The sequence below is a fragment of the Ursus americanus genome, chromosome 1 (genome assembly GCF_024610735.1).
Source record: "Ursus americanus isolate L20-20 chromosome 1, mUrsAme1.1.p, whole genome shotgun sequence".
In the NCBI taxonomy this organism is placed as follows: domain Eukaryota; kingdom Metazoa; phylum Chordata; class Mammalia; order Carnivora; family Ursidae; genus Ursus; species Ursus americanus.
The window spans coordinates 79,146,890-79,159,768 of record NC_142127.1 but is presented as its reverse complement, the minus strand read 5'-3'; the positions used below and the strand labels follow the sequence as shown (position 1 = coordinate 79,159,768).

At 38.6% G+C, this 12,879-nt stretch overlaps 1 protein-coding gene across 3 annotated transcripts in view; it reads right to left on the bottom strand.

The window, feature by feature from the left end:
- Positions 1-478: 478 nt before the first annotated feature.
- The window catches only part of ZDBF2 (zinc finger DBF-type containing 2), a 30,314-nt gene continuing 17,913 nt past the window's right edge, over positions 479-12,879 (bottom strand). For all 3 annotated transcript variants that reach the window (XM_045806584.2, XM_045806583.2, XM_045806582.2), the window contains exon 6: positions 479-12,428. In XM_045806584.2, coding sequence (XP_045662540.2) covers positions 5,219-12,428 — 7,210 coding nt within the window. In that variant the 3' untranslated portion in view covers positions 479-5,218. The remainder of the gene's footprint in view (positions 12,429-12,879) is intronic.

Below are 12,879 nucleotides of genomic sequence, written 5' to 3'. Positions count from 1 at the left end.
GTGACGAGGAGAAATGCCTTGCAAATGGTCTCAGTGCAGAAAGTTGAGACATTTTTCCATCCAAAGAGCGGTATCCTGTGTTATCTATGTAGGTTTATTAACGGTCTTTTGAAAGTGTAAGAATTATGTTGCATGTTCACTAACTTACCACTACTGAAAATCTCTTTCACTCACACCAGCGAATGAAAGTGAGCAACTAGAGGCTTGTGTGGTTGATGCTTGGATTCTCGGCACCCACCAGAGGACTCAGCATAGGACCAGAGGCACTGAGGTTATGGAGAGTAACATTTGTTAAGTGGACACATAAGCCACTGTCTTATCTATGAGTTGGACAATAAATATACAAAATTTTCCATCCTAAGAGTTTCAAAATTCAGTTGTATAAAATGTAACCATTGATAACTCAACTTACCCGCTATGAGAGCCCCCATTTCAGATTATTAAAAGTTTTTCCTCTAAGATAGAGACGAAGACTGGATATTTTCAATCACCACTTTTATTCAAACTGACATCACATGGCTGCAGTTATGATACATTGAAAAGTTCACAGAATTTCTGCCCCCCCACCCCCGCAAAGCATTAACTATAAAGAAACACCAGACAAACTCAAACTGAGGGACATTCCACAAAGAAACTGGTTTGTACACTTCAAAATGTCAAGTTATTAAATACAAAGAAAGGCTGAGGAACTGCTCCATACAGAAGGAAACTGAACAGTCATGACACTGTGTGGTCCTGGGTCAAATCCTGGACCTATAGAGGAAATTTCAGCACAATCTGTAAAATCCAAATGAGGTCTGTGGTCTCACTTCTTGATTTTGATGGTGTGTACTGGGGCGTTGGAGAAGTGTAACTGTAAAGAAGAATGTTCACCACAACCAGCACCATCACCAACACTGCCTGGCTCTCCAGCCCGTGGAGATTAGGAGAATGGCTAACTTGGGTGTGATTCTCAGTTCGGTTACATTCAAGCAATCCACTGTGAAAAGACTGAGAAAACACACGATAATGTGTTGACAGTGAAAATGAGAATTCACAGAGCACAGTGAAAAGAATGCCAGGATGGGCAGTACAGGGAGTGAGAGTCAAAGACAGAGGAAGTATGAAGCATTCAAGTATGGGATAAGGGCACTTAAAAAGGCAGATATCCAGTTGGTCTTGGAATTGGGGTAATAATCAAGGGTAACAGGTATGAGAGTCATAAAGGAACAGCTAGCCTCAAGCCTAACAGCTTTTTATCATATTATCAGGAGACCAGCATTCTGTTACCAGCTTCATTAAAAACTAATTATAAATACTATTCAGCAATAAAAAAAGAACAAAATACTGATACATGCCACAACATGAATGACCCTCAAACACACTACAGTAAATGAAGAAGGCCAGACACAAACACCACATATTGTATGATGCCATTTACACGAAATGTCCAGAAAAGGCTAAGCTATACAGACAGTAGATTAGTGGTGTCCTGGCACTGGGGATTGACTGTAATCCCCACTTGATTACAGTAAATAACAACTCATTTGTAATCCCAAAATTGAGGCATAGAGCTATTTAGTGACAATCACAGTACCTAACTCATAGGGCTCTTTGAAGATCAAATGAGATAATACAGGTTAAAAGCTCAGAACAATGCCCGGCACTTAGTAAGTAAGGGCTCAAGATGTACACGCACACGCACACACACACGCACGTCCAGCTTAAAAACTTAGAAAATAAAATGCATGTAAAAAAACAACATGCATATAATAAATTATAAACGTAAATAAAGTATAAGTTCATACTTATTTAAAGATTCAGCAACAAATCATAGTTCATCCTAGACCTATTTCTTAATCAAGGTAAGTAGTTTAAAATATTTTGGGAGGACTTTTTAAATATACATATAAAGTATAAGAAGAACAAAGGAAACTTACTCATCATTTCCCTAGTATTTTGGGTCTAAATAAAGTTTAAGGAAATGTTGAGACTCTTCCTCAGCCTCTCATCTTCTCAAGTTGACATTTTGATGTGTTAATTCCCTAATTACATGATTTTTCAGTATGTACCACATTTTATTTCTATATATAAAAGTCCTTTAGTGATTATGGACATCCCATCACATATTTTTACTTTAGTAATTTCTTATCACAGAGAGTAGGCTGTTGTTACATCTTAGCAATAGAATCCTGGACCAGAAAAACCCAGAAATCAATACTATTGAGGCCCAAGGCCCCGACCTCAGTGACATATGTATACTTTTCCATGTTTTCTTGTCCTTTATAACATACGCTATGATACTGGAGGCACTGAAGTTCTCTCTTCCCAGCAGGTGTCAAGTAATGATCTCACGTCTGCCTCCTGAACTCAGTCCTGTTCATTGACTCTTTCGATACAGGTATACAAAGTGTAAAGTTGCTAACCCGCTACTCCACCAGAGAAATAAATAGTTGTTTAATTTTAATCCTTTGAAATAAGTACTCCATGAACATACCTGTATATCTTTGGTTAAACTATTTCCTCACCAGCATCAACATTTATATTCTCTTATTTATTATCTCTAAGACCATTTATAAAATGAACTCGTTTTCATTATTCTGCGATTCCTTAAGTATTCCCAGAAAAACTTCTTAACATGAGGAGAAAGTAGAGACAAATTTCAATATTTGATAAATTTTATCTTGGCAACTTTGAAAACAAATTTACTCTTTAAACTGCATTATAAAAAATACATTAGTCTTCACATTAGCTTTACATGGAAATATATACTTGCTTGAATATTTAAATATAGTTTCTCTTTACCAAAAAGTGTCACTCAGAGCCCTAATTACACAAATAATTTAAATGCACAAATGCAAAACACACTTCACACAATATTGTCCACATACTGTATAACTTGGGACAATTATAATAAAAATTTATGCAAGATACTGAACAAGGACAAGATTAATAAAATATTCATTGTGGTTATAACTTGATTTTTCACTATTAAAAGAATTTAATGCACTCTTGAATACACAAAAACATCCAACTGTTTCATCTAATCTGCAAATGAAGCCAAAATGTATTTTGACAAAGGGGCACATCTTGTTATCCTACCAAATTCTGAAAGTAATTCATTTCTAATTTAATTAAAATTATAATTTTTACAATTTCAAGTTTTCAAGCTTGTCTAAAATAATGACTACAGGAACTTATAAACATTTCCAAAATGTTAAAAAAAAAAATCAGGACTGTATTATACTTTGATATTTTTAGTAATATAAATTTTAAATATAAACCTTTTTTCTCTCAAAAAAATGGTATTTAGAAGAGTCTCCAATGTGAAAAAAGTAGTAAAATTTTTTAACTGCTTTTGGTCATTTGACTTGTAAGAACTGTCCTCCCTGTGTGACGCAATCACAATAGATATGACATATCATAATCATTGAGTATATTATTTCGTTACAATCTCCTGCTTTTAAACTTAAACCTAAAGCATCCAGAATGCCTATTAACAGTACTTAAGGAAATTACCGTGTCTACTTTATAGGGAAAAAAAGACACCAATATCCCCAAATAGAATATTTTTATATATTAGCTGATTGTTTACTTCCTAATCAGTAGGACAGTTTTTTTCTAAATTAAAATTGGAGGATTATTTTAAACTAGTGGCCCATAGTATCATTTTAAGAAAGGGACTTAAAATACGCTTGTGTATGAGGCAAGGTTGAAGTTGCTTTGCAACTAAAAATATAAACATTTGTCCATTTGTTTTTCAACAGAATTACTGTTTTAAATTTAGAAGTAAAGAAATTACAACAGAACACCATCATAACGTACCCACAGGTTAAAAACGGCCCCTGAAATAAGACTACATTTAGACACCAACTGTTACACTATATTTCATTAATTCTAAAGTAACACATTTTTATCTGTGAAATCATGGTACACTGATCTAGTTTCAATAAAATATGGTTTATACAAGATAGTTGAAATTCATGTTTCCTTTAACATTAACGATAGAAAAGGATCCTGGATCCTTGTCTTAACAGGGTAATTGGATGCGTCTGTACCAGCTCAACCAGTGTCGCTAAATAAAGGATCGAAACATATTCTGAGTATCTCAGACCCAACTGCTTATCTTAACATCTTTTGTTTGAACTATTAAAATTAGTTAGCAAGTTTAATGAAAGCCAAACTAATGTACAAATATGTAGTTTTTCCCTTGCAAAACTGGCCTCCACTTAGGTTATCAGTTTTATTAGATCTTTTGAAATACTAAGATTACAACTAATTTGTTAATGACGACTAATGGTCTGCCCAAATTACCAAACCAATAATTTCAGTTCAATTTCAGTTCAATAATTACAGAAAATGATATGATAGTGGCTGAAATATTTTCAAGAGGTAAGGCCATAAAGATAACCCAGATTTTCATATTAAACCACCAACACTTCAGGTGGAGGGGAATAAAGGTGGTAGAAAACATAATTACACTGGCAAGATCATTTTCCCCTTAAGATCTAACAATGCTAAAGAAAAACCTAAAGAGATCGCATATGTGCATGTGTCCAAATAAGGTAAGTTAGAGACTTGCAAATCCAATTTAAATGAAGCAGAAGGAGTTTGTGTTTATGTATATAAAATCACTAGCCAGTTTTTAAAAACTGGATTAAAGATCACGGAATCTTATTTTCTTGGATGCTCTTAAAAGAAAGGTAAATTATATTTTGTTTGTGATTATTTAAATCAACCTCTCTGGAAAGTTGAGATAACTTAATCTAGTTTTTTTTAAATTATCGTTAGAATACGATATTGACAATGCCACTCTGAAACGCACAGAACTACATATTCCTTTGTTTCGGTTTTTAAAAGGTAAAAATAAGATAGCATTTAAAGTTTGCCACATTCATTTTTGCAATATTATAACCTGCTGACATGAGATACAATCATAAAAATAAATAAGAGGGACATGATTTGAGGGAGGAAAAAATGTATACATACTGTGCTAAATTATGGATATAAATTAAGAGGAAGCTCTTCTACGGCAAATGGACAAAGGATGTGTTTGAATCTCTAAAAAAAAAGAAAAAGGACCTTAAACACTAATTTTAAATGAATTATAAAAGTTCTGAAAAATAATGTCTGTAGCAAAATAGTTGAAGGTTAATTTTTTTTTCACCAAATCTGGGAAAGCTATGTGCACAGATATATTTCAAGTGAAGTACTGACTCCTCAGCTCGCCTTAACACTTCTAGGCGGTCTCATTGGCCCGCTGTTTGTTTGATAGCCGAGTCCTCATCCTATCAGAGTACGGTACCTGAGAATATAAGCTTCTCAAAGCATATATTTTCACAGGTCGCGAAAGCTTTCTTCTCTTCTTCCTAGGGCGTTTCCTACTACCATTCCTCTTTCTTCCTGCAGGGGGGCAAGAACCCTGGCCAGGCTGCTTGGGAGCAGAGCTGGGGGCAGCGATTAACCGCTCCCTAGCAGCCGCCACCGACGGCCCCGGAGGAACCGAGGGAACCCGCGGTCCCGGCGGAACCGAGGGAACCGGCGGCCCCGAGGAAACCGGAGGCTCCGAGGGAACCCGCGGCACCGACGACCTCAAAACCATTTGGGCGGGGCTCTTCGCCGCCTTTACCTTCGGTACGTCGCCTTTTTTCTTCTTGAGATTCAGTCTACTAAAGGCGCTCCTGGACTGGTATTTGCGACGCAAAAAAGCAGAGTATTTTGAAAGATACTTCCGAATGATATCGTTCAGTTTGGTCTGAATCCAAATCGGCCGTTTTTCTGAAGCGATTCTGGGTTGTGGGTGGAGACTAATGGGTTTGTAAACTTTCTGGGGGAAACCTGGCTTATTCTCATTCGCTGTCATCCTCCTCTGAATTTTCTTTTTACCTTCTAAGAACGTACGTGTAACTGCTTTTGAAGAGGTCCCGGCAGCATCGCGGCTGACAAGCTTATAATTACTTTCCTTTGGAGCCGCACTAGCGCTCGAGGTCCCTGGTTGGGGCGCTCGCTCGGGAGACACAGGGGCCCCCGGATAAGCCAGTAATTCATCTCTTATGGTCAAAACGGCTGTTGGGTCACAGCCTTCAGCATCTTCATCGCCTGAACTGGAGCTTAGGTCGCTAAGACTAGCTTGAAGCCAGTTAGTTCTGTCAGGGTCGGATACATCTATGCTCAGAGGAGGATTAATTACAATTTTCTTACTCAATGGGTCATAGTAATTAAAGGAGCTCCGTTTATATTTGTACTGTATGCTAACATCTCGACTTCTGGGGGTGCGGTACTTTTTAGAGAAGTTGGCAGTTTCACTGTCCTGAAATTTCATATTTGAAGAAATAACATAGACTAAGGCATTGGGTTGCAAAGGCTTCAAAACTTTAGTACATGTTTCAGGAAATTCAAGTGTTCCGATTTTCACTTTCTTTTTTGTTTTTTTGTCCTGTAGAAGCGATCGCTTCCCTCTTGGTGAGTCATCCTCCTGTCCACTGTCTTGTGCGTCTGACTGATTTGTGAAATTGGTTTGAGTTCCATGGCTGACTTTTACTGCCTGACATCGAGAAGCCACTCGCCATGACTGTTCATAATAAGGCCTCTTTACTGTAGAATGATGGCTAGTTTTATCTAAGGCCACTGAAAAGTCATCAGTATCTGAAATGCCACCTGCATTATCATCACAATCTGAAAGAACTTGAATTGTTGCAGTGTCCTGACTCGCGTCAGTCCAGGTAATCTTTTTTCCTTCATTCAAATTTTTTTTTTTTATTTTCCTGGTCTCACAGTCATCATCAAAGTAACAATGGAAACGACCTTCCTTAAATTCCTTCACAAGAGCATTAATTTTCATGTCATCTTCTCTCATTATTTGAGACCATGTTTTCCCTACAAATGAAGGAGGGACATGAGGCAAGGCTTCAAGAACAGGCTCATCAGGATTGTCTTCAATGACCTCCTTTGCCTTTTCCAGGTTCCTGACAGGATCAACCACGAAAATAGAGCTTGAATGGGAATCACGGTTTGTTTCTTCTAGGTCCAGAGACATCTTCTTATATAGTCCCGTTTTATTAACAGCTTCTTGAGGCTGGTCAGTGTCAGACTGAAGAGAGGGGGCACACTGAAAACTCATTCCGGAACCACAGGGTTCACAGCTCATACTCTCTGGATCTGCATGTTTTAACTTCAACAGTTTTCCTTTACTAGCCCTCTGATGGGCTGCCGACCCAGAAGAGGCATTACAACGCACCGCAGAAACACTGCGTTCACCGTGCTTATCTTTTCGGCCAGTATTTTCTAGACCCTTCCTTTGACAAATGGTGATTGCTTTGTCTTCTTTCTGAAGCTGGTCAGCCATTGGCTGAGAATCGTCTTCCCATTTAAAATTTGTTTTAGGACTATCAGATCCACAGCTCTTCTCTTCTGAGTCGATATACTTCACCATTTCTTTATCAGACCCTTGTGATGAGTAAGTCACAGACCGATCTGGGGGATCAATTTGAAAATTTATTTCAGAACCGTAAGACTCACAGCTTGACTCCTGCAGAATAATATAGTCTTTCTTCTGGTTTACTACTTTGAAAGTCTCTTTGGATTGGTTTGCCAGTGACTGAGGAGACGCTTCACAAACATATCCTATTTCAGAACCACAAGAGTCACAGCACTCACCTTCTAGATCAAAACCTTCTGTATTTATACAATTGATTTCTTTGACAGTCATGTGAGGTGAGTCAATTACTGGCTGAAATGGCATATCAGACTCAGCAATCACTTCGCAATCACTATCACTGGTCACTAGGTCCACAAATAGCATCTTTCGAAGATTTGCTTCTTTAACTGACACTTGAAGTTCATTAACCACTATTTCAAGAGGGACATCAGAATCACACATTAATTCAGAGTCACTTGGTTCACTGGTCTTTACTTCCATGCCAAGATGCCCTTCCTTTGGAAGATCGATTTCTTTGCACACCACTTCAGATTGGTCAACTTCTAACTGAAAATGAATACCAGAATCACATTTTATTTCAGAAACACTAGGCCTACAGCTCTTATCTTCTAGGTCATGATGACCCCTCTTTTGCAAGTTTATTTCTTTGACAGCTAGAGGAGACGGATCAGTCACGAAGTGAACAGGAACATCAGAATCATAACTTACTTCGAAGTCGCCTAGTTTATAGCTCTTGTCTTCCAGGTAAATATGGTCTTCCTTCCAAAGGCTGACTTCTTTCACAGATTTTTGAAGCTGGTCAGCCACTGACTGAAGATGATCATCAGTGATAAAAGTTATTTCGGGACCACAAGCGATATTGCTCTTATCTTCCAAACTGGCATGTTCCCCTTCCAAAAGGTGTGGTTGCTCAACCATTGATTGAAGAGGGACATTTGAAACATAAATTATTTCTGAATCACTGGGTTCATAGCCCTTATCATCCAGACAAACATGTCCTTCCCTCAGAAGATTAATTTCTGCAATAGCATCCTGAATTTCATTAGCCACAGACTGAAGAGGTTCGTTAGAATCAAAATTTATTTTAGGATCACTAGGTTCCCCAATCTTCCCTTGCAAGTCAACCTGCTCCTTCCAAAGGTCCATCCCCTTAACGACTTCTTCAGTTTGGGCAGCCACTGACTGAAAAAGGACGTTAGAATCATACATCATTTCAAAACCCTTGGGTTCATCCGTCTTATCTTCCACATCAACTTCGTCCTTCCAAAGGCTTATTTCTTTCACAGTTTCTCTAACCTGCTCAGCCACTGACTGAAGAGGATCCTCAGAATCAAAACTCATTTCAGAACCACCGGACTGACTGTGCTTATCTTCTAGCTCAATATGGTCCTGATCCAAAATAGTTATTTGAGGTTGATCAATTATTGACTCAACCAAGAAATCAGAATCCAAACTCATTTCAGAACCACTACATTGGCTGTTCTTATCTTCCACGGTCACATGACCTTCATTCTCAAGGTTTACTCGTTTAACAGCCCCTTCAGGTTTATCAGCCACAGACGGAAGGGAAGCACGTATTAATTTAGAACCTTTAGTTTGAACCATTTTATTTTTCATTACAACCTTCCCTTCCTTCCTCAGGTTTGTTTTCTTAACCACTTCCTGAAACTGTCCAGTCAATAGCTGAAGAGGGTCACCAGAATCATATCGTATTTTACAGTGACTAGATTCACGGTTTTTATCTTCCAGATGAACACTTTGTTCCTTCAAGAGGGTTAGCTGAGGTGGGCCAATGACTGAATGAAGAGGGGCACCAATATCCAAATTTACTGCAAAACCTCTAGGTCCAGTACTTTTTTTACCTTCTGGGTCAACATGGTCTTCCTTCAAAACAGCAATGTGAGGTGTTTCAGTCATTAAGTGAGGAAGGACACCAGAACCAAACATTATTCCAGAACTGCTATATTTATCACTCTTTTTTTCTAGAACGTGTTCTTCTTTCTGAACATTGATTTCTTTGACAGCTATTGGAGGTTCAGTCACTAAATAATGAGGGATGTTAGAATCTGTTTCAGAACCACTAAATTTAGCACTTTTACTTTTGAATTTAGCATGTCTTTCTTTTTGAAGCCATATTTCTTTCACAGCTGTTTCAGGCTTAGGAGTCACTGACTGATGAAGATGGACACCAGAATCCAAACTTGTTTCATACACACTTAATGCATTATCCTTATCTTGGAAGTGTATGTGTTCTTTCTGATGGCTCATTTCTTTACCAGCTATGTTAGGATGATCAGTCATTAAATGGTAAGAAAAGTCAGATTTCAAACTGATTTCAGAAACACTAGGCACATTACCCTTATTTCCTAAGTGAATGTGCTCTTCCTGAAGGTTCATTTCTTTAATGGGATCTTTAGAATGTCCAGTCATTGAATGAAAAATACCATAATCCAAACTTAATTCAGAACCACTAGGTTCATTGTCCTTATTTTCTAAGTATATCTGCTCTTCTTTTTGAAGATGTAGTTTTTCCATAGCTACTTCAGGAGGGTCAGCCATTGAATGAGGAGGGACATAAAAATCCAAACTTATTTCAGGACCACTGGGTTCATCATTCTTCCTCCCTAAGTGTATATATTCTTCTTTCTGAATGATCATGTCTTTAACGGCCAGTTCAGGTTGATTAGTCCCGGAATGAACAGGTACATCAGAATCAAAAGTTATTTCAGCAGCACAAGGTTGATTAGTCTTATTTTCCAGATGACTAGGTTCCTCCACATAAATAGCTACTTGAGATTGGTCAACTCCTGAGCGAAGAAGAATATCAGAATCAAAAGTTATTGCCGAACTATTTGACCCAGAGTGCTCACCTTCCAAGTTAATGTGCCTTTTTCTTATTTCTTCCATGTCCATCTCAGACTGCTCAGTACCTGACATAGCAGGGGGATCAGATTCAAAAGTCAGCTCGGAACTGGAGCACCCATAGCTCTTAACTTCCATGTCAACATTTAACTCTTTCAGATTTATTTCACGCTGATCACTAGCTGACTGATAAAGAGAAGCTCGAGAATCAGAACTTTGATCAGAATTGCTAGATTTAACACTCTTCTCCTCCAGGTCAACAGCTATTTCTCGAGGGTTCCCTTTTTTAACTATTACTCCCGATTGGCCAGCCACTAATCGTGCATTGGTGTGAAAACTCATTTCAGAACCATGAGAATCGTAGTTCATATCCACAGGTTCATTCTTCTCTTCCAGAAGATTCATTTCCTCAACAGCCCTGGGAGATTCATCAGTCACTGTCTCAAGGGAGACAGCATAATCAAGATGTGCTTTAGCGCTACTGGATTTAAGGTTCTTATCTTTCAGGTAGACCTGTCTATCTTTTAGGTTTCTTTCTTTGACAACCAGGTGGGGGTGCTCAACTACTGACTGAGGAGAAGCATCATTATCAATACTTGTTTCAGAACAACTTGAACCATAGTTCTTATCAACCAAGCCAATGTGAACCTTCTGAAGTTTTGCTTCGGTGACAGCCACTGGGAGTCGGTCACCCACTGATTGAAGAGGAAAAGCAGAATCCGTACTAACTTCAGAGCTACTAGATCCATAGTTCTTATCAACCAAGTCAACGTGTTCCTCTTTAGGAAGGCTTCCTTCTTTTGCAGGTTGTTGAGGGTAGTCATCAGTTGACCGGAGTAAGGCATCACATTCAAAATTAATCTCAGAATCACTAGATTCATAGCTTTCATCAACCAGGCTAATAGGCTTTGCCTTCTGAACACTTACACCTTTAACAATGACTTGAGTTCGGTTGGTAGCCAAAGGAAGAGAGCCATCTCGATCAGAACTGATTTCAGAAACAAAAGATTTATTATTCTTACACTGCAAATCAGTGTATTCTTCCTTCGAAAGGTTTATTTCTTTGTCAGTCACCTTAGACTCGCCAGTTGGTGAATGAAAAGGGGAACTGCAGTCAAAGCTCATTTCAGAAGCTCTCGATTCGTAGTTTTTATCTTCTTGGTCAATTTGCTCCTCCTTCCACAGGACTTGGGCGGCCTCTTTGGGTTGATCAGACCCTGACTGATGGGAGCCACGAGCAAACTTCACTTCAGAAATCACTGAGCTCTTCTGTTCCAAAAAGGCTGACTTATCAAAAACCAAATGCTCTTCCTCTTGGGTATGATCCACACCAGAAAAGAATTTCTCACCATGCTTTGCAGCAGCATCTTCAAAGATTCCTTTCTTGGAAGGCAGGCCGGTTTTATTCAGGTTGATTGCTTGGCTGACAGCTAACTTGGAAAGAGATTCAGATTTTAAAGAGCCTTCAGTACCCATAAATTCACGGGCTTTAGCGCCAGCTGACAAAGTTTTACGCTGAGATTTTACATCTTCCTGTATAATCAGTTTATCTGAATTTGTACCTAAAGATTTCCTATTTGGTTCTTTAGGTTTCTGATATGAAACTGGAGAAGTTTCTAGATTGGATGACAGCACAGGATTTCTAGAGCCCCTGTCTGGCTGGTCAAGGTATCTGTCAACTTTGTTTGGGTCACATTTTCTGACTGAATCCAAACTGGCTGCAGCTGGTAACCTAGTCGTCATAGTTTTAACTGGTCTACCAAAGGAACTTCCAGCTAAACAGCTAGCAGGGGCGCTAGAAATCACTGATGGACATATTAAGTTTGGTCTAGTGTGTGTAGCTTGACGAATACCGACTGGATTAAGTTCTTTCATGCCACTCCCAACTTTCTGAACGAACCCCAGGGGCTGCTGCTGTCCCTTCTCCAGTTTTTGAATAACCGATGGTCTAACTGAAACACCCTGTATATACTCCTGAGATTTGCCAGGTCTAGCCTGTAACTCTTTACTAGGTTCAAAACCCTTGGTGGAGCTCTCTCCTTTGACTCCAGCAGCATCCTCAGTTGCTTCTTCAGAAACCGAATCATCGACAGGAACCACTTCAGGAGGTGACGCAGTATTCGTAAGGAGTCTCTCGTTTTGGGTTGATCTAAAAGGCAAGGGGGAAAATCCATAAAAACATTCTAATACCTATTTAAAATGTTACAATAAAGGCATAATAAATGCTATTTTCCTTCTATCCTGGGCCCGATGATTGTTAGCAGACAAAGAATCAAGGCCATCCCAGGAGGCTGTACACTGTATGTATTTTCAGGGAGGGAAATCAGTAGAGAAGGTGGAGGCAGCTCCACTAATTGCTACTTAATAAACATAAATGGCTCCTAAACATAAAAGACTGTTTTAAAATAAGCCATATATCATTTGTCAGTTATCAGAGTGATAAACAGCAACAAGTGTTATGTAATTTACTTAACCTTCTAGGCTTCAGTTCTCTCCCAAAAAAAGAATATAATATTGTTTTCCCTCATGAGATTGTTTCAAGGAGTAAATTAGTTGTTGTATGTAAATAGCATTTTTTTAAAAGCCTGGAAAATATAATC